General features: G+C 52.0%; 1 protein-coding gene across 2 annotated transcripts in view; it reads right to left on the bottom strand.

Annotated features, from left to right (window-relative positions):
• Positions 1-17,608: 17,608 nt before the first annotated feature.
• The window catches only part of ADGRD1 (adhesion G protein-coupled receptor D1), a 92,672-nt gene continuing 87,639 nt past the window's right edge, over positions 17,609-22,641 (bottom strand). For both annotated transcript variants that reach the window (XM_066260853.1, XM_066260855.1), the window contains 3 exons: positions 22,541-22,582; positions 21,346-21,438; positions 17,609-19,606 (listed from right to left, as the gene is read on the bottom strand). In XM_066260853.1, coding sequence (XP_066116950.1) covers positions 19,508-19,606; positions 21,346-21,438; positions 22,541-22,582 — 234 coding nt within the window. In that variant the 3' untranslated portion in view covers positions 17,609-19,507. The remainder of the gene's footprint in view (positions 19,607-21,345; positions 21,439-22,540; positions 22,583-22,641) is intronic.

Below are 22,641 nucleotides of genomic sequence, written 5' to 3'. Positions count from 1 at the left end.
GTGGGGCAGCATCCCCTGATCCCGGACCTGTCCCCGAGCCTGCAACCATCTCACATGTCACAAGCTGCCTATAGCCAACTTGGAGCACCAGGACTGTCTGTCCGAGGGACAACGTGTCACCTCCCACAGACATCTCACCCAGTCATTGACATGATTGAGCACTTGCTGTGTACTAAGTACACTCCATACGTTATCTCATTTCATCCTGATACACAGTCTGCCCCTTTATCCTCTTTTTTATTTATTTATTTCTGTATTTTTCTGAAGTGAGAAGAGGGGAGTCAGAGAGACAGACTCCCACATGAACCCAACTGGGATCCACAGGGCATGCCCACCAGGGGGCGATGCTCTGCCCATCTGGGGTGTTGCACCATTGCAAGCGGAGTCATTCTAGCACCTGAGGCTGAGGCCATGGAGCCTCAGCACCCAGGCCAACTTTGTTCCAATAGAGCCTTGGCTGTGGGAGGGGAAGAGAGAGACAGAGAGGAAGGAGAGGGGGAAGGGTGGAGAAGCAGATGGGTGCTTCTCCTGTGTGCCCTGGCTGGGAATCGAACCCGGGACAGCTGAGCCAACTGGCCAGGGGCTATCCTCTATTCTTTACACAGTTTGGACATCACCTCCTTAGCAGATGTGTCAACAATGCCATGGGTGGTCTCCCTGTATCTCCAGGTTTGCCTCCTCTTACTTGGGTTTCCCACTTAAGATCCCAGGTGTATCTCTCTGCCTGAGAGATCTGACTCCCCAGATGTCTTTGACTGGGATGTCTGTCACCTTCATTGTCAGATACGCTTACCCCACCTGGTAGGAAGGGAGACATCCCCGTGGGAATGAGCTGGTGGAAAGCAGGGAGCTATACCAGGTCAGAACAGATACCCCTGGGCGTTAGCAGCCCCCTCCCCCGTGCCTCATTCATGTCTCCTGACACCTCTGCTGCCTGAACCAGCCTGTGTTGACGAACCACACAGCACAGAGGGTGGCCCTCAGAGTGCCTCCCCCCTTAGGTCCCCGAGTCCACCGATAAAGAGGAGATGCCACCGTAAATCTGCCAGCAGGAAACTAATAAGAAATGGGGTTTGGTGCCTTCGGCAAAAAGCACAGAAAAGCCTTCTCTCTATCCCTTTGACATCACATCCCCGGGCTCCTGTGAATGAGCAACAAGGACACTGTCACGTGAGTGACAAGCCCCTGGCAGAGAAATATGATTTTGGAAAATGCCATGTCGAAGACCTGACGCTTGGCTGCCACCTTCCCAGGGCAGGAGAGGGTCCACCGGGGAGAGAGCTCCAGGGGAAAAGACCCCACTGCAGCTGACCCCAGGGAAGGCAGAGTCTAGAGGGCACAAAGGGTCCCCCATCATGGCTCAGGAGTGGTTGGCCATGGGGTAGTCCCTGGGGCAGCCCCTGGGGCTGGGTTGTCTCTACCTTTTGGCTATTGTGACCAGTGCTGCTATGACCTCTGAACACAGATATCTTCTAAATTCCTGGCTTGGGTCCCTTGGGTAGACAACTAGGAGGATGGCTGCATTGTAGGGTCATTCTGTGTTTCCTCCCATCAGTAACATCCATGCTGTCTCTGCCGTGGCTGCGTCATTCTACATTCCTATCAGCAACGCACACGGGTTCCCAACTCCTCCACGTCCCATATCTCGCCATCAACTGATTGTCCCTGATCCGAGGACAGCTGTCACGGTTTCACCATTGGGTACGATGCTTGTGGGTGTTCCCTACGTGACCTTTGTCACCAGTGCAAGTGGGTGAAGTTGTCTTCACGTGACAGCATCGCGTTTTGTCAACATCTTCTCCTGCCCCAACTTAGAGAACGCGTTGGCCCCTTCATTCTGTTCATGTTGTGTGTGACGCAGGCTTTTGTATGTTTGAACCACTTCTGCATTCTCTTTGCTGACTCTTCCCCTTCAGGGCCCCCAAGTGTCCTCTGATAAGGCTCAGGGAGGGGGTCCTGTCACTGGAACAGACTGGCATCTCGTCCTGAACGCCCTGTCTGTGCCCTGGCTCCTTCCACGTGGTGGGAGGGGTCCTGGCGAGGGTCACGATTCATGCTGCTCTGAGTATCAAGTTTTAAATGGCACGCTCCAGTTTCGTCATTTCCAAAGAAATGATCATCCCCCCCTTTTTTTTCTTTTAAGTGAAAGCAAAAGACATTTTCTCACAGCCCTGGAGGCTAGAAGGCCAAGGTGCTGGGGTCGGTCTTGCATAAGAACTGTCTTCCCAAGCTGCCTTACGGCCACATCCTCCCATGGTCTTTCCTCTGGGTACGTGGGGAGCGTGACTGTCCCTCTTCACGTGGTGGGGCTGGGACCAGAATCCACACTGCCGAGCCCTGAGCCTCTCATCTCAGGTCCATCTCAGGGCCCAGGCGCCCCCACCATGGGGAGCTAGTTGCCCTCTGGGTCCCCATCCCTTCTCCGAGGATCTCAGAATCCAGCCCCAGGTTAGCTGCTAATGGGCTTGAGGGCTGAGTGGCTCAGCTTTCCAATTTCCATGAACGCAAAGGTCAGATAGGACGGAGATGATGGAGAGCCCACGGTAGTCATTTTCTGTGCATGTGACGTGAGCGTGGGTCGCAGCTGAGTGATTTCTATTCCAGCCACGTGCCCGGGCGTCTGCGTCCCTCCCAGGCCTGTTTGTTTCCCCACAGCGGCCCCCCTCCAATGTCCCTTTTCCAGAACCCAGAGCTGAAGACTCAATTTGGAAGACGGACAGAAGTGTCTGTCCTTGTCCACCCTCAGCCAAAATGCTGCAGCAGATTCAATCAAAGGTTCTAAACACCCTATAAAACTTCTAAAAACTTTGTGTCGATGCTGAGAGAACTCCCCTGGGTACCAGCCCCCAAGCACGTTCCCACAAGTGGTCCTGAGCCCTTTGCGTGACGGGAGGGGATCCTGGTAAGCGTCCTGATTCATGCCACTCTGAGTGTAAAATTTCAAATAGCACTCTCCAGCTTTGTAATTTCCAGAGAAATGACCATCTTTTTTTTAATGCAGTGGGGCTGAGATCGGAACCCACACCTCTGAGCCCTGAGCCGTTTGTCTCTGTCCCTGTTCAGGTGCGACCACATGGAGGGGAAGCTATTTCTCTACCCTTCCACCATTTCAGCCTCCTGATGTCTTCAGGGCGAACAAATTGGTTTGGAGGGAGGCAGAGCGCCCCTTTACCCAGCCCCGGCCTCCCCTTGACCATTAGTTTGTCCAGCGGAGGCCGGGTGACACAGCAATAAGAGATAGCGAAAACAACAGCATCCACCGTGGTTCTGGGAGGTCACTGCCCTAGAAATGGAGCTCACATGCGTACATTGGGGAGCATCCTCCCAACCTCGGTGAAAGCCGGGCGCCCAGGGTGAGACAGGATGGAGCAGCGTCGGGACTGTCCTGGGCTCAGATGCTCCCTGCGCTGATGCAGTGAGAGAACTGGGGAGGGACAGAGGGCGGCTGTTGTTAACGCTCAGGGTCTCATGAAGAGGAGCCACAAAGGAATGAGGCAGCAGCAACAATACTGCAAGTGGAGGACCCCAATCTGTCTAGGAGTGAGGTGCCTTGAAGAGAATAGCTATCCAATTTATTAAGCAGAAATATGTCATCTTGCATAAGAAACTAACAAGCAGAATACAGTGTCCAATTTTATTGCTTAGTTTTGCAAAACTGATTAGATTGCTCTTGCCCTTTCTGAGACATAACACCACACCATCTGCTGTCTGATTCCTGACCTGCAGAAAGCTCCAGCAGGGCCAAGCATCGTGTCCTTGAGGCCTTCCCTGGACGTGACTGCTTTCAGTCACGTATGCTTGGTCTCAACCTTCACTTCCCCAGGATGGGAACAGAAAGTCACTCGGTGCTTTGGCTTTCCTCCAGCAGGGGGCACCAGCATCCAAGGGGGCTCTGGAAGGGTGCGGCTCACCCAACAGAAGCAGTGATGTGAGTGGGGGGGTCTCTCTGCCTCTAGTGACACCCCAGGGGGTCCTCAGCCAACCCAGAGGTGGACATGGGAAGAGGGAACTTCATAAGAAGCCTGCTTCCTGAGCCAAGCATCCTCTACTGAGACCCTAGGATGCAATAACCGTCCACTGGTCATCACTGGGGAGAAGAATTGACTTGGGTCCGGCCACGGTGACCATCTGGCTGGAGGAGAAGTTGTTTCACACTGAATCAATACCCGGAGCTCTGTCTCTACAGGTAGGCAGTGTGGTGGTCAAGGCCACAGGTCCGGGACCCAGGGCTTGTCTACACCCCGTTGTTATCCACACTGGTGGGCTGGTGCGGCTGTGGCTTATCTCCCCATGACTCCATTTCCTCACCTGCAGGACGGGCTCCCCAGTGGAATTAACTTGGTGTGTACATAGCAGGGGCCCTGTTATTATCCATGTTCATCCTTCCCACATAGAGTTACCCAACTCCTTGACAATATTCCTGGCAAGACATTCCTCCCTTGGTCTGAGTTTCCAGGCCTGACCCCAGAACTCTAAAGGGTTCCCATAGGCAGTGGGGCCCTTTAAAAAAAAACCCAACAACATTACACTATTTAAAGAAATAGGCAAGTTACGTCTTTTGTTTTAGAAGTTCTCAAGTTAGTACCTGGGGGCTCTAACCAGGTAGCCAAGTTGGTTAGAGCATCATTCTGTTACGCCAAGGTTGCAGGTTCAATTCCCCATCAGGGCACATGCAAGAATCAACCAATGAATGCATAAATAAGTGGGACAACAAATCAGTGTTTCTCTCTCTCTCTCTTTCACACCAATCAATAAAAGAAAATTAAAGTCAGTACCTGTGTGGGAATCCTGAATGCTCAATGTTGACCCTGACAACACCACTCCCCAAACCCCCAAATTACAGTGAGGTCACAGCAGCTCCCTGGTCACCCACCAGGGACAGTTTTTCATGCAGAGAGGAGCAGACTCCGTCTCTGCGTCCACTGAGGGAGACGACTTGCTCTCCAAGAACATGGCGTGGGATGCACAGGTCTTTGAGCTGCAGGCAACCTCAGTGCAGTGAGGTGCCCACACTGAGTGGGAACTGGGGCTGTCCAAGGATGAACAGTTCCATTTCTGCATCTCGTACACTTTTATACCAAGTCATCAAAGCGTCGCTGCGATGGGCCCACTGTCCAATCTCTCATGATCACAGACACTGGTGTAACCACTCCTTTCAGGGGGACCTGCAGGGCCCATGCTGTGCTGGTGAGCCCTGTGTGCACCTCTCCACTCACACTGAGGGCTGAGGGACCCCCCTCATCTTGATACTAACTTCTGTTATTCTGAGACAACGGCATGCAGACTGTCTCAGAGGCACCGATTTAGATGCCAACCCTCTGCTCGGAGTGGAGTTTATGTTCGGCATGTTCCATCCCAGCCTCTCTGCCCACGAGCTGTCTGAGCTCAGCCCGGCCCGGCCCAGCCCTTGGGATTAGGGCTTTTCCTGTTCGGTGAACGAGAGCCGGTTCAGAGCCTCCATTCCTCTGGAAAGGGGCCATGGAAACGTAGGTTCTTATTCACTGAGGAGACACAAAACCACGCCCCAGAGGAACCCTGGGACACTGCTCTGTCCCCACAAAGATTTAGTGCGGACATTCCTGAGGCACAACTTCTGTTGGTTCGCAGTGAAAGTTGAGCCCATGGGCCCCGGAGCCGTAAGTCAGAGGCTAGAGTGTGCGCTGCAGGGCATTTTGGATGTGGGCGGAGGTGCCCCCTCCATCTAAAGAGCTGGGAGTACAGGGACATGAGCGTGGAGGGGGTGCCTTTAGCACAAGTGCTCCACGTTGCCATAGAAACAACAAGACCTAACGGAGGAAATGAATGCTGAATGTAAAGTATTTGTTCAATTTTAACGTGAGTGGATTTTAAAGCGGTTTATTCCCTGTGCTCCTTAAGTGTTTTCATGGTAACAGTAAGTACCTTTGCTCTCTTTTTGTTTTTTGTTTTTTTTCTAGTGGACTTGATTCCTTGTGAATACAGGGAGGACCCAGGGCCATGCGAACAAAGCCCAAATCAGAGACAATAAAGGGCAAACGGAAGCAGAGCTTCTGTGTGTGGGTCACTAACAGCCACCCCGTCTCAGGCATAGGTCCCGGAGAACTTTCCTCTCCAGATGACAGCTCTGCTGATGATGGCCCTTCAGCGTTTCTGACCCATTGCTTTTCATTATATTTCAGACCTATTTGACATTCGTTCCTCTGGTCACATTTGCCATCTGCTGGACTTCAGGGACAAGCTAGCACTCGTGGGAGAGAGGGTGACTCCCTCTGCTGTGCTGGCCAGCCTGTGTGTGCCGAGTGCCACTCAAACCGGGTGTGTGTCTGCTTGGTGGGCATGCACATGAGGCAGCCACTTTGGAAGACAGTTTGGTGGTTTCTCCAAAAATGAAACATAGCCTTACTGGACCCTCCAGCAGCCAAGCTCATTAGTATTTACCCAAACGCATGAACACATTCGATAAGGCAGGGGTTGGGAAACTTTTTGGCTGATAGAGCCATGAATGCCACATATTTTATTTATTATTATTATTATTTTATTTATTTATTCATTTTAGAGAGGAGAGAGAGAGAGGGAGAGAGAGAGAGACAGAGAGAGAGAGACAGGGGGAGGAGCTGGAAGCATTAACTCCCATATGTGCCTTGACCAGGCAAGCCCAGGGTTTCGAACCGGCGACCTCAGCTTTATCCACTGTGCCACCACAGGTCAGGCTATTATTATTATTTTTTACAGGAACAGAGAGAGAGAGTCAGAGAGAGGGATAGACAGGGACAGACAGACAGGAACGGAGAGAGATCAGAAGCATCAATCATTAGTTTTTCGTTGTGAGACCTTAGTTGTTCATTGATTGCTTTCTCATATGTGCCTTGACTGTGGGCCTTCAGCAGACCGAGTAACCTCTTGCTCGAGCCAGTGACCTTGGGTCCAAACTGGTGAGCTTTTGCTCAAACCAGGTGAACCCACGCTCAAGTTGGCGACCTCGGGGTCTCGAACCTGGGTCCTCTGCATCCCAGTCCGACGCTCTATCCACTGCGTCACATATTTTAAAATTTAATTCCATGAGAGCCATACAATGACCCGTGTACATTATGCATTATCCAGTAAAAATTTGGTGTTGTCCCGGAGGAAAACTGTGATTGGCTCCAGCCACCCGCAACCATGAACATGAGAGGTAGGAAATGAATGGATTGTAATACATGAGAATGTTTTATATTTTTAACGTTACTATTATTTTTATTAATGATTTGTCTGCGAGTCAGATGCAGCCATCAAAAGAGCCACAACTGGCTCGTGAGCCATAGGTTCCAGACCCCTGCGCTAAGGGATTATTAGTACCTGAATATACACAGAACTCATACCATTCAACACCAAATGCAAATAACTCGGTTTAAGAAATGGGCAGATGACACAAAGAAACATCTTCCCAAAGAGGGCGTGCAGATGGCTGACCGGCGTGAAAAGATGTTCGATGTCACCAATCATCAGAAAGAGGTTGCCTCACACCTGTCAGAATGGCTGTCATCAATAAATCAACGAATAGGTCCTGGCAAGGGTGTGGAGGAAAGGGGACCCTCATGAACTGCTGGTGGGGATGCAGACAAGAGCAGCCAATGCAAAAAAGTGCCGCTACCATGAGAACAGTGAAGGAGCGTGAGGAATAAACTGCTAAATACTCATGTTAAAACAAACACTTGAGCCTGACCAGGCAGTGGCGCAGTGGATAGAGCACCAGACTGGGACATGGAGGACCCAGGTTTGAAACCCCAAGGTCACCAGCTTGAGTGTGGACTCATCTGGTTTGAGCAAGGCTCACCAGCTTGAGCCCAAGGTCACTGGCTTGAGCAAGGGGTTTCTCGCTCTGCTGTAGCCCCCCGGTCAAGGCATATATGAGAAGCAATCAATGAACAACTAAGGAACCGCAATGAAGAATTGATGTTTCTCATCTCTCTCCCTTCCTGTCTGTCTGTCCCTATCTGTCTCTGTCTCTGTCAAAAAACAAACAAACAAAAAAACCAAAAACCTAAATACTTGACATTCAGCCAAAACAGTGTGGAAGGTCCTCAAATAATTAACATGGAATTGCCTTATGACCCAGTGATTCAGTACTTCTGGGTGTACATCTGAAGAAACCCAAAACCCTAATTCGAAAGAATGCATGCACCTTCTGTGTTCATGGCAGTGTTATTTAACAACAACCCAGCTATGGAAGTAACCTAAGTACCTATCAATAGACAAGGGGATAAAAAAGACAAGGTACATATACATGATGAAATACTACTCAGCCATAAAAACGCATGAAACCTTACCATTTGCGAAAAAAGAAAAAAGATGGACCCAGAGAGTACTATACTCAGTGGAATCAGTCAGAGAAAGACAAATGCCACATGATTTTACTCATAGGAGGAATCTAAAAAACAAAATAAAAGTATCACATGGGTAACATAATCAATAATTCTGGGATAACTATGGAGGGTGCCAGGTGGGTCCTAGATTTATTGGGGGAACACTTTGTACGTTATATAAATGTCTGATCAGTATGTGGGACACCTGAGGCTAATAGTGTATGTCAACTGTCATTAAAAAATAAAATCTGCCCTGGCCGGTTGGCTCAGCGGTAGAGCGTCGGCCTAGCGTGTGGAGGACCCGGGTTTGATTCCTGGCCAGGGCACACAGGAGAAGCGCCCATTTGCTTCTCCACCCCTCCGCCGCGCTTTCCTCTCTGTCTCTCTCTTCCCCTCCCGCAGCCAAGGCTCCATTGGAGCAAAGATGGCCCGGGCGCTGGGGATGGCTCTGTGGCCTCTGCCTCAGGCGCTAGAGTGGCTCTGGTCGCAATATGGCGACGCCCAGGATGGGCAGAGCATCGCCCCCTGGTGGGCAGAGCGTCGCCCCTGGTGGGCGTGCCGGGTGGATCCCGGTCGGGCGCATGCGGGAGTCTGTCTGACTGTCTCTCCCTGTTTCCAGCTTCAGAAAAATGAAAAAAAAAAAAAAAAAAAAAAAAAAAAAAATCTACCTTAAGAAAAATCAATTGTGTCTGGATACTAATAATGAAGTATCTGAAAAAGGAAGAAAACAATCCCATTCACAGTAAGATCAGTAAAAAAAAAGTCACAAAATCAGTAAAATACTCCAGAAGAAATTGAACCAAGGAGGTCAAAACAGAACTGATGAGAGCTACAGGCTTTGATGCAAGAGAGCAAAGGTGCCAACACACCTTCCGTGCTGACGGACCGGAATGATTGACCCTGTTAAAACATTCGGGCCCCCCTCCCCCGCCAAAGCCATCTACAGATTCAATGCCATCTCTACCAAAATGCCAATGACATTTTTTTTTACAGAAATATGAAAAAAAAATTTCCTAAAATTTCTATGGAACCACAAAAGACCCCAAACAACCAAAGAAACACTGAGAAAAGATCGAAGCCAGAGGCATCAGACGGCCCGATCCCTAAATAGGATACAGAACTCTAGTCACCAAAACAGCACGGTCCTGGCATGAAATCAATCACATTAACCAGGGAGATAGGATCGAGAGCCCAGAAATAAAACCTTTGCATGTACGCACGCACGCACACACGCTCAACTAGTAATATTTCACAAGCAGCCAAGGATACTCACTCACACAACACTGAGATTAATGCATGATTTGCCTACGATGCCTGCAGCCATACAACTCCCAGAGGAAAACAAACGTAGATGAAGCCAGTCCTGGGCGTTAGTCTCGGTGGCATTGCTTTGAATATGACAACAAATCACAAGCCACAAGAGCAAAAGTTTAAAAAAAAGCGAGGTCCCATCCGATGAGAAAGCTTCTCCTGCACAGCAACAGAAAATAACAACACAACACGGCAACCTACATAATGGGAGAAAGTACTGAACACGCCATGCGCCTGAAAACAGGCTCCTATGCCAACTATACTGCTCACAAAAAAAATTAGGGGGTATTTCAAAATGAATACGAAGCGATAAAATATCCCCTAGTTTTTGTGAGCAGTGTGTATGAAGAGTTCGTACAACGCAACAGCAGGAAGGAAAACAGAAGAAATCCAATTAGAAAATGGGTGTGTGTGTGGGGGGGACTGAATACATCATTCTTCAAAAGAAGACATACAGGTGGCCAAGGGGTACCTTGAAAAGATGTTCAGCGTCACACGAATTGTCAGGGCAAAGCGGATGAAAACCACAGTGCGACACCTCCTCACACCTGTCCAGGATGGCTATCGTCAGAGACAGGAGGTTCAGTCCTGGCGAGGGCATGGGGAGAAGGGAACCCCGTGCTGGTGGGAATGTCAGCTGGTGCAGCCGCTGTGGAAATCCAGTGTGGGATTCCTTTAAAAATTAAAAATAGATGAGGTCGCCGGTTCGAAACCTTGGGCTTGCCTGGTCAAGGTAGGTACATATGGGAGTTGATGCTTCCTGCTCCTCCCCCCCTTCTCTCTCTCTCCTCTCTCTCTCTCTCTCTGTCTCTCTCTCTCTCTCCCTCTCTCTCTCTCTCCTCTATCTCTCTCTGTCTCTCTCTCTCTCTCCCTCTCTCTCTCTCCTCTCTAAAATGAATAAATAAAATAAAAATTAAAAAAAATTAAAAATAGAATGAACCATGTGACTCAGCAACCCTCACTTCTGGGTGTTCATCTAAAGGAAATGAAAACAGACGTCCTGTGCACCATTATTCACAACAGCCAACGTATGGAAGCAGCCCCGGCGTCTGACAGTGGACGAATGGATGAAGATGTGATCACACACACACACACACACACATGCACACAAAATGTAATATATATTATTCAGCCATGAAAAAGGAGGAAATCGGCCACTTGCACAGCATGGATGGACCTGGAGCGAGTAGAATGTTGGTGGCCTGGGATGGGGGGCTAGGGAAGGGGTGGGAAATGGGAAGTGCTGTCTCAAGGGTTCAAACGTGCGGTTCTGAGAAGTGTAAGTTCTGGGGAATCTCATGGACAGCTGTTAGGGACTTGAAAGTTGCTAACAAAAATCTCACGCATTCTCACGTGACCGTGGGAGGGGATGCAGGTGTTAGCTTTTGTAGTATGCGAGGGCTATGAGTCAGCACACCGGACACCTTGTAACTGACAAGTTTGTGCAAATTTATCCCAGTGAAAGCTGCGGAGAAAGAAAGAAGAGAGCCTCCGTGAAGATACCGATGTGTGCCGGTCACTCATTACATCTCAACACAGATGTTTTCCAAAACCCCAGGGCTTCTCACGGGAGTTAGAATAAAGCTGCTCAGGTCTGCAGCCCAGGGAGCACCTGGCCTCACCCACCTCGCCTCTCTGCTCCCGGGGCTCCTCTGCCCACAGGACGCCTGTGTGCCCCCCCCTGAGTGCCTCCATTACTCTGTCCTTTCTCCTTGGATCCTTTGCCCCAAGACAGCTTAATGGTCGGTTCTCAGGACCCTTTTCCTGACCGTTCATTTTAAATTAGAAAGTTGTGCATGCACCTACCCACACACGGAGTCTATTACACTCCCAGCATCCGGGTCCTCAGGACGCCACCATCACCACCTGGGGTCACCGCGTCTACGGTTCGGTGACTGTGGTCACTGTTGTCCTCTGCCCCACTAGATCTGTTCAGTGTCTCCCCCGATGCACGGTTTGTAGTCGACAACTTTCCCTACCAGGTGGCACTCAGCGAACACCTGTTGGGGTAATGAGTGAGTTTTGTCTTCCACACAGTCAAGGTGTCGCAGTGTCCCGGGCCTCTGGGTGCCAGCCGAGTCACACCCACCAACACCCTCTATCAACCAGCCTGGGAGAGATATTTGTCCTGGCTGAGTGAGGAGGTCTGTGAGACCAGGAGTAGAAACAGGGACAGAGCTGTCTGCCCTCTAATGGGCAAACAGAACTTTTAACCTAACAGAAGCAGAGGAGGCTCCAGAATACCAACCATGTGACCAGGAGACACGGCACGCAGGGTCAGTCCCCGTCCCACTTGTCCGACAGCCTCCATGAGGCCCACTGCTCTTCCTGATTAAACCTCTGTTAAGGATGCTGTCAGGAGTGTGTGTGTGTGTGTGGGGGGGAACAGCCACGTGTTAGCTAGGGGACATATAGGACCTGTCCCCACAGCTTTTCCCCAGCCCCAAGCAGGTGGCGGCCAGCACGTGGCACAGGGGGGCCCTCCCCATATCTCAGGGTCCTCCAGGGGCCCCCGGCTGTGAATGATCGAAACCTGCTCTGGCTCTCATGGAGGTATGGAAGCTCTTCTCTCAGCAGTGGCTCCAGGGTCCGTCCATAAACCAGCTCCTCCTGCAACCCACGCTCAGCTCTGTCCATACTCCCTACAGCCATCCTTGGGGGTGCCTGTGGCCAGGTCAGCTGCCCTGGGTCACACCGGGGTCCCAGGCTTCCTGGAAAGACACCAGTGTCCAGGAGAGAGACAAAGAAAGCTTTGTCATGGTGGATGAGGAGTTCCCTACCACCTTGCCTCCAAAAGAACACCAGTGTAGGCCCTGGCCGGTTGGCTCAGTGGTAGAGCGTCGGCCTGGCGTGCAGAAGTCCTGGGTTCGATTCCTGGCCGGGGCACACAGGAGAGGCGCCCATCTGCTTTTCCACCCCTCCCCCTCTCCTTCCTCTCTGTCTCTCTCTTCCCCTCTCGCAGCCGAGGCTTCATTGGAGCAAAGTTTTCCCGGGCGCTGAGGATGGCTCTGTGGCCTCTGCCTCAGGCGCTGGAATGGCTCTGATTGTGGCAGAGCGATGCCCCAAGATGGGCAGAGCATCGCCCCCTGGTGGGCATGCCGGGTGGATCCCGGTCGGGCGCATGCGGGAGTCTGTCTGACTGCCTCCTGTTTCCAACTTCGGAAAAATACAAAAAAGAAAAAAAAAGAACACCAGTGCAGACAATCACCTCTGGGGAAGTCCAGGAGGACAGCAGCGAGGTTCCAGCTCAAGGTTGGACCAGAAGAGTCCGAAATGGGACGTCTCAAGACAATGAAGAAGAATGGTTCACCTTCCCCAAGGCGGTGCAGCTCGGGGACAGGAGCTCAGGGCTCCCCCAGCAGCATGGACGCTGCAGGGACCCCCTTCCTTCTCCTCCATCCCGAGTACTGAGTATGTGGCATTGCAGAGGCAGGGGCGGCAGGGGCACAGCAGACAGGGCTCCCGGAGGAGCACACTGACCACACTGCAGAGTCCGTCAGGAACTCCCAACACCCTGCGCATCTCAGCCACCCTCTCAGCCATGAGGGCAGGTTCCCTGTGGGCTCTCTGTGGCCGCGGGGTGGAGCCCATGGCAGGGGCTACAGAATGCATTCTGCAGGCCTGGGAAAGACGTCTCAGGTCTGAGCGCTCAGCACTGCCCTCGGGGCAGCGGGAGGGGGCGGTGGCACTGGCGTGCTCTGCAGAGAAGGCAGGTGAGCCTGAGAATTCCGACACAAGGAGCCACAGGTGTGGAGCGGTGGTGCAGACAGAAAAGGCCCTAGATGGCCTCCAGTTACATAGCAGGGCCGGAAGAGGGTGTCCCCACCCAGAAACAGAGAAGACGCAAATACAGAAATCAGAAATGAGACATTGCAGCCGACACCATGGACAGGCCCATGTGAGCAATTAGGACAACAAATTGGAGACCTAGAAGAAATGAATAATTTCTTAGAAACATACAACCTGCTGAGATGGAGCCCTGAAGAGACAGAAAATTGGAATAGACCAATAACGAGTAACGAGAATGAATCATTCATCATACCCATCCCACCCACCACATAACAAAATGTAAACCCCAGGATCCCATGGTTCCCTGGTGGATCTTGTCAAACATTAAAAAAATGATAATACCAATCCTTCTCAAACTCTTCCAACAAACTGAAGAGGAGGGGACACCCCCAAACTCTCTACGAGGCCAGCCTCGCCCTGATTCTAAAGCCAGATGACACCACTAGAGAAGAAAACTACAGACCAATAGCCCTGATGAACATCGATGCAAGAATCTTTAACAAAACACTAGCAAACCAAATCCAATAGCATGTCAAAGGGATCGCACACCACAATTAAGTGGGATTTAGCCCTGGGAGGCAAGAATAACTCACCCGACCCAAATCAATAAATCTGACGCAACTCATTAATAGAGCAGAAGTTAGAAATCAAAGGACCAGCTTTAGAGACCCAGAAGAAGCATTTCACAAAATTTAATATCCTTTCATGGTAAAAAACAAACAAACAAATAAACAACAACTCTTAACATGACAAAGCTCATACATGACAAGCCCACAGGTAATATCATATCCAACAGTGAAAGGTTGAAAGCTTTTCCTCTAAGATCAGGAACAAGACAAGGTTACCCATGCTCAATACAGTGCTGCCCGTTCTGGCCAGGGCAATTAGGCCAGAAAAAGAAATAAAAGGTGTCTATCCAAATCATAAAGGAAGATGTGAAGTTAACTGTTTGCAGATGGCATGATCTTCTATATAGAAAACCCTAATGATCCCACAAACAACAATAACAAATAAACCCCAAACAAACCTGCCTGACTAGGTGGTGGCGCAGTGGATAGTGTCGGACTAGGATGCAGAGGACCCAGGTTCGAAACCCTGAAGTCGCTGGCTTGAGCACGGGCTCATGCAGTTGCAGTATCGACCCCATGGTCTCTGGCTTGAGCCCAAAGGTCACTGGCTTGAAGCCCAAGGTCACTGGCTTGAGCAAGGGGTCACTTGCTCTGCTGTAGCTCCCCAGTCAAGGCACATATGAGAAAACAACTGATGAACAACTAAGATGCTGCAATAAAGAATTGATGCTTCTCATCTCTCTCCCTTCCTGTGTCTGTCCCTATCTGTCCCTCTCTCTGCCTCTCTGTCTCTTAAAAAACAACAAAAAACTGGTTAGAACTAATGAATTCAATCAAAATCATGAATGAATACATTTTTAAAGAAGTGGTCTATGATGGGATGTATATTATACAGCGGTACCTTACTCACCCTGCCATCCGTGACACCCCGATGGACGTTGGGGGCATTGAGCGAAGTGAGATAAGTCAGACGAGACAGACGCATGCTGTATGATCGTATATATAGAAAGAATTTGAAAAAAAAATCACCCAAACTCCTTGAAAAGAAGAGTGGACGGGTGGGGGCCAGAGGCGGGGTGTGTGTGGGGAGGGGGCGAAGGTTGAAACGGGGGAAGGCGGTCAAAGGTACAAACTTATTTTTAACGAGATGCAAGTCCCGGGGTGTCATGCACGGTACAGAGACCGTAGTTAACCCCTGCTGTGTTGCCTACTTGAAAGTTGCAAAGATGATGGGTCTTAAAAGTCCTCATCATGAGGGGAAAAAATATCTGTATCTACGTGGGGTGACGGGTGATGACTAAACTTATCGTGGTGGTCACTGCATAATATATACAAGTGTGCAATCACGTTGCACGCGGAACACGAACTCAGTGTTCTGTGTCGAATGTATCTCACCGAAGTAATCAAGTGTTTTAGAAAGCAGGGGATTGGCCAGTGAGGTGCCCCGAGCTGCACCTCTGTCTCTGCACAGCCCGGCACTCACACCCAAATGCTCTGCACAGGCGTGTTCAGAACAAGGCCTGTTTGAGCCAGAAAGACGACAGTCCCCATGAGTGGAGGACCAACCAGAGGAGAGGTGGCATAAGAAGGGGCTGTGCCAGGCGGGGCTGGGTTCCAGCAGGGGCGTCGGGACAGCAAGCGCATTGAGGGCATCAGCAGACCTTAGCTTGGAGCCCCCAGCCTCAGCCCCACCCCCCTCTCTCGCAGCTGCAGAAACAGGCAGCCCCGTGGGAGGCGTGGTGTGGTGGGAGCAGCAGCTAGCGCGACCCACCTGGCCACTCTCCACCTCCTCCAACGTGGAAGCGTCATCATCACAGAAGGATGAAGAACAAGAAAAGGGCTCCCGCTCCACTCCTGTCGCTGATTGGCCCACAGGGGCGCCTCCCTCCTCTCGCCCAAGTCCAAGTCCCATCAGCCACAGGAGAGCCTGGCTGAGGTGAGCTACATCCCCCTTTGTGCATCCCAAAGTCCCACCCCCTTCTAAGGGAAATGAAAGAGGAAAGACACATGGAAAAAAAAACCCAAAACAGAGATGTGCATGATGATGAAATCACGTGTTAAATTGGCAACAAAAATATGGGTGACACTCTCCACTGGTGAAATTCTGGAAAAACGAGAGCGTCCATAAGCTATCATCGCGGCGAAAAGGGATCCAGTCACTGTTTTGGGGAAATATTTCATGGCTCATGGAATTGTGTATTCTTTCCAAAGATGAAACTCGTTTTGACATTCTAATCTGGAACATAATCAATATGGGGGGGGGGAGCCATCAGCAGAAAGACATAAAAAAATCAGTATCTATCAATTGATACATCTTGTGTAGGTACGTGTATATATACAGTGTGTCCGTAAAGTCATGGTGCACTTTTGACTGGTCACAGGAAAGCCACAAAAGACGATAGAAATGTGAAATCTGCACCAAATAAAAGGAAAACCCTCCCAGTTTCTGTAGGATGATGTGGCAGCATGTGCACATGCGCAGATGATGACGTAACACTGTGTATACAGAGGAGCAGCCCACGGCCATGCCAGTCGAGATGTGGACGGTACAGAGGAAAGTTCAGTGTGTTTTGTGGCTCGCTAAATTTGAATCCGTGATCAAAGTGCAATGTGAATATCAGCGTGTTTATAATGAAGCGCCACCACATAGGAATAACATTACTCAGTGGGATAAGCAGTTGAAGGAAACCGGCAGTTTGGTGGAGAAACCCTGTTCTGGTAGGCCATCAGTCAGTGATGAGTCTGTAGAGGCTATATGGGATAGCTACCTAAGGAGCCCTAAAAAATCTGTGCATGAGCCCACATCGAACTGCACTGAATAGGTATGACACTGGGAGAGTTTTCCTTTTATTTGGTGCAGATTTCACATTTCTATCGTCTTTTGTTGCTTTCCTGTGACCAGTCAAAAGTGCACCATGACTTTATGGACACATTGTATATATATTAAAAACTCATATAAACATGTATGTCAATAATATATAATGTATGCTGTATAGACAACAGAAGCATAGACGTCACCTCATTGTAAAACAGATTTCTGCAAAATATATAAGGGGTGCTTTGTGTGTGTGTGTGTGTGTGTGTATAGATATATTATATATGTATATATTACAATTATAATTATGAACAATGTATAGGAATACGGCAAAGGGTTTAGGGGAGCCCTTCAGTGTAAAGGCAGATGGTGGCATAGCAGGTAGGATGTCGGACCATGTGGGTGACATCTTCCTGTGGACAAGGATGTGAGGGAAGGTAGGCTGTCAGCTTGGGAGGCTGGCGTGTGACTGACCCCTTCACCCACGGGGCAGACGCACCAGCCCACCGTGCAGAACTCTGGCCTGAGGACACGGACTGCATATCGCCTTCCCACCCTTCCTCCCATGCTGCGGGCTGTGCTGCTCACCCCACGGAGGTTCCCGAAAAAGCAGGTGAGGGGCGCCATCCACCGCGGTGTCCCCAGAACTGCCTTGTGCTGCACACAGTGGGCCCTCCGCAGACGTCTGGGGCTGTGAGTCCCAGCTCACATCTGAGCCGCGTGTTTCTCTTTGGATTTTTGTTGTGCGCCTCACACGGTCCTGCTCCACTTTTGCAAGCCAAGAGACGGGAAGCCACACTCTATTTTAAGGACATTAAGGTTTTTATTTCATAAAAATCACAACTCATTTTCACTACCGAGTGGCATTTATCACCTTCCCCGTGCTGTAAACGGCTTTAAACACACAGTTCTTTTCCATTTTATCTTTGGCCGAATGACGCGTCAGGGATAAAACACGGAAGCCAGACTATGCAGTGTATAAATAAAGTGCCCTATTCACGCCTTAGAAGTCTCTTGATGTATTAGCTGTGAGGAGAGAGCACACAGAGAGTCGAAACAGAGCTTCATCTGTAAGGAAGGCAGTCCCTATCTGATCTGCTTCACCAGGAACTAAGTAAAAAAAAAAAAAAATCCAAGTGTAAATCTGAGGAATACAGTGTTCTCACTTCTGGGGGCTCATGAGGTGGAGCTGGGGCCGGACCAGCATGTGGGGCCCCCAGCAGCCCTGGTGGCTGTCCACGAGCTGCGTGGCGTTGCCACTGCGCGCTTGTCGGCTGGTGCATCTGGGACCTAGACTGGATGAAGGAACATGTCACGCCCATGGACGTGCAGCTCCGCAGGGCCCCTGCCACGGCGGGATTGCCTGTGGATGCCTGTCACACGCACTGTGACCGGGGCAGGGGACATGGAGAAGGTGCTGGAGGACGGCCACGGTCTACAGAGCTACGTAAGACGCAGACGTGCGGGCGTGTGGAGGGGGCTGGGGGCTATCGGTGGTCACAGGGTTAAAGGAAGCGTCTCCAATATTGGAACTGGGTCTGGATTCTGACGCACACATTTCACAGACACTGTTGGTGCTGTGGTCACAGTATTGCCTCTGTTAGCTTGTTCCCAAACATCGCAGCGGTGTCTGGTTCACATCCGCGATGGCAAACCCCGGCGTTCTGTGGGGTCCCGACCACATGCAGAGTTGTCACTATTCCACAGCCCGAGGGGCTGAGTCCATGAATTAACATCAACTCAGAAGTCACAGAGATCAATTGCCCCACCCCCTCGAGCCATCGGCCATGTAGGCAGCAGGCAGCCTTTGTAGCAACGCAAAATAGTACAGTGTGCCGCCCGCTGCAGTGATCTCCATTAGAGACGGAGAAGCACTTATGAGTAACGAGGAGAAAACTCTCGAGGGGACATGAGGCCTTGGACAACATCGAGGTAGGGGCCCTGGTGAGCCATCCACCATGAACGCAGAAGGCTCGGGTCCTAGAAGAGCGGATAGCGCTGATTCTGAAGCGTCAACATGCGTGAGGAGCACGTGGAGAAGCTTCCCAAGCAGCGGTGGCCTCGAAGCCCTCCAGGACGTGGGCCGGTAGCCGGTGACTCAGCCCACGGCCCGGGCATCAGCACAGACCCTAATTCAGCCCTCACGCTGTAATGTCCCCAGATGGAAAGAGTGGCTTTTGGGCTCGAGCCTGGCTTCAGGGAGCTTTTTGATGGTGGATTCAGCAGGCTGACACCTTCCTCATGTGCTTGCCCACGTGCCCCTGTCTGCCTCAGCCTCTCTCTCAGTACCACCCGCCTCTGTGGTGTCAAATCCCGTCGGAGCAGAGGTTAAACAACCCCGTGTGGTGCTATGACGCCGGGGTCCTGTGTGCTCATGGAGTCACAGGTCTGACGCTGGTGCACTTGCACAGATGAGGTGAGGCCCATGCAGCAGGACAGCAGGACCTCTGTGAGTCCCCAGGGATCCCGGAGAGCAGTCACTCAGCACACAGGGGACCCAAGCTGGGGGGGGCACCCGAGGCTGTGCACCAGGCTGCGGGCTGAACAGTGGGCTCTGTCACACGTAGGACAGCTGTCATGGGCATCCCACGACCAGGCAGCAATGAGGAGAGGTTCCCATTGGCGAAGGCAGAGTGTGTGTTGCATTTTGTCTGGGGGGCAGTGCTTCTGAGTGGCAGGCCAGCCGGGTTTGCAGCCTCTGCTCACACAGGGGACAGGTCCACGCGGTGGGCAGAGTGGCTGCTGCTCTTGTCCCAAGGGCTAAGCTTGGAGGAGGCTGTGCCTGGTCGGGTCCCATTCATCTGTAAACCACAGAGGAGTGAGGAGTGAGGGCCTGCTCTAGGATGAGACCAAAGCCCCACGTGAATGCAGAAAGCCAGCCTTGGGCATCTTCCCTGTTGGGGCCCCACTGCTCCCCAGAAACTAAAATCCTGAACTGAAGAAGGTGACCTTCTCCTACCTTCCTCATCCCTACCAGGGTCTGGTGTACATTCACTTACTCATGATCATTCGTTCATCAGTCTACTCTTGTATCCATCCATCCATCCACCATTCATCCACTCATCATCCATCTGCCATCCATACATCATCCATCCATCCATCCACCATCCATCCATCATACATCCATCCATCCACCATCCATCCATCTATCCACCCATCATCCATCTATCCATCCATCCATCCATCCAACCATCCACTCATTCATTCATTCATTCATTCAATACATCCCACCCTATCCTCTCCCTCTGTTGATTGATTGACTGACTCATTCATCCATTTTCCTCTCTATCTGTTCATTCACACATCTGCCCCATCTGCATTTTTTTTTTTTGTATTTTTCTGAAGCTGGAAATGGGGAGAGACAGTCAGACAGACTCCCGCATGCCCCCTACTGGGATCCACCCGGCACGCCCACCAGGGGGCGATGCTCTGCCCCTCCGGGGCGTCACTCTGTCGCGACCAGAGCCACTCTAGTGCCTGGGACAGAGGCCAAGGAGCCATCCCCAGCGCCCGCACCATCTTTGCTCCAATGGAGCCTTGGCTGCGGGAGGGGAAGAGAGAGACAGAGAGGAAGGAGAGGGGGAGGGGTGGAGAAGCAGATGGACGCTTCTCCTGTGTGCCCTGGCCGGGAATCGAACCGGGGACTTCTGCACGCCAGGCCGACGCTCTACCACTGAGCCAACCGGCCAGGGCCGTCATCTGCTTTTTTTGAGTGTGCAGTGACAGGGCACTGATGTCAGCTGTGAGGTCACCGTAGTGAACAAAGCTGACCAGATCCTGGCTCCATGGTGCTAGCATTCCAGTGGGGGACACGGGGCAGGAGCACCCGCTTCAGTGAGTCCAGGAAGGACTTCCCAAGCATGTGACACCCAAGTGAGAACCTAATGGCAGGGGGGTCATGTCTGCTCCCGAATGTCCAGGGGTATGGAGGACGGAGCTGACCACCACCTCCCACAGCACAAGGGCACATCAGGCTGAAAGGTGAGGGGTTTGGACTCCAAGCATGGAGACTCAATTTCTCAGGCACCTGCAGGGGGAGGACACCTGACACAGAGGAAAGGTCCCCACAGGGACCTCCCCATCAGTGTGTTGGGTGTCTGTGTCCTGGTCACCGGACCTGTACCTCCTTCTATCCCCCTAAGTCAGCACGGGAAGTACTGGCCCTGGGGTGGGGCGGGGGACAGGAGATGTTCGTGTGACCTCACCGGGACAGAGGCCCCGATGTGGATATGACACCAGCCTGGGGCACCTGTGGCCTGCAGGCCAAGGTCAGGCGTGAGAGGCTAAGCAAGCACAATCAGCCCCCCCCCAACCCCCGCTGCCTGGCAGCCACCTGCATGGCACCCTCCCTACAGCCCACGGGGCAGGGGCTCCGCACTAAAGGACCGAGAGCCTCAGCTCCAGGCAGACGCTGCGGAGGCAGAGGCTGCGTGTGGCTCAGCGACCCCCTGGCCAGCTGACGGGACAGCTTTCCGGGTGGCGGTGAGGGAAGCGCACTGAATGCCCCAGGAGGACCGGTGTGACGTGACCTCGCACTCACCACGTCGGAGCTGAAGTTCTTTGCGTTGCCGTTGCGGCTGGAGCTGCTCGTCAGGGACCAGACCTTGGTTTTGTGCTTGAAGGCGGCTCTCACCTTTGAGGGCAGAACGCGTTCATTAGGAACAACCTCAGAGCTGGACATGGTAACAACCAGAGCTCACTGGGGAAGGTCTGTGGAGACCTCTGCTGACATGAGGCCCCAAAGGCCAGATGCAAGGTCAGGACAGGACCTGCACGCTGTGTCCTCGGCCTGCAAACTCACAGGCAGTGCCAGTGCCATGCCCACCATGCGCCGGGCCCCGTGTGGGGAACGGGGGCGGAGTCTGGTGTGGTCTTGCTGGCCCCTCACAGTTTTGACAGGGAGATGGGACACAATCTTGAGTGGCGTGGGGGACAGGTGTGACAGGGGGCAGAAGCAAGAGGGGTGGACACAGATGCCTACATGGGCCACCACAACCCACCTACCACAAGGACCACCGTCGTGAGCCCGCCTGGGCTGCTCCTGGTCTTTGCAATCTGGGGACCCCTCTCCCACTGGCCACACACCCTGCCTGTGCCCCACCCCACATCCTCTCCTCCCACCTGACTCGTCATGGTGCAGACTGTTCCCGCCGCCTGGTTCACACTGGTCACCCCGGAGGGACTTTCCCACAACTGAGGTCGGCAGGGGCTCGCATGCCAAAGAGTACAACGCCAAGTCCACAATTCAAGGGTAAAACTTCTCCCAGGGGACTGGAGAAGCCCCCGCCTGCCCCTTGGCCAAACACGGAGCAGGGGCCACACCCCAGATGGCTCCGAAAAGATGAGCCCACATCCAGTGTCCCTTCTCTGATACCAGCCACCTGGAGGCCTCCTTTAAACCCTGGACAGTTTCCCCAAGGGTCTGGGGTCGCTTAGGAACAGCTGCACATTTCACCTTTTGTGCCAGAGATCAGTGGGGTTCTGAGTCTCCACCTCTCCTGTCCCTTCTCCCCAGCCTCACTCACACACGGCTCACAGTCCCTGCAGGACAGCAGTGAGGGAGGAGGCTTGGAGGTTGCTTAGCAACAGGAAGAGACAGATGGGGCTGATGGGAGGCAGCCCCACCATCAGCCTGTCGCTGACACCAGCCCTACAGGGCAACTCTGTTCCTGTGCTCTGTGCCCTTTCAGAAGTGAAGAACCCTCATCACCTTGTTGGGCGTGCAGGACACATACCTCTGAATTCAGGAGACAGTGGAAGAGGAAGATGAAGAAGCCCTGGAGAGGAAGGGAGGGAGGGAGGGACCGTCAGGACCAGATGCACTCTGTCACAAATG

The sequence above is a fragment of the Saccopteryx bilineata genome, chromosome 2 (assembly GCF_036850765.1).
Source record: "Saccopteryx bilineata isolate mSacBil1 chromosome 2, mSacBil1_pri_phased_curated, whole genome shotgun sequence".
Classification (NCBI taxonomy): domain Eukaryota; kingdom Metazoa; phylum Chordata; class Mammalia; order Chiroptera; family Emballonuridae; genus Saccopteryx; species Saccopteryx bilineata.
The sequence above is the reverse complement of the archived record's forward strand: the minus strand, read 5'-3'. Positions and strand labels throughout refer to the sequence as shown.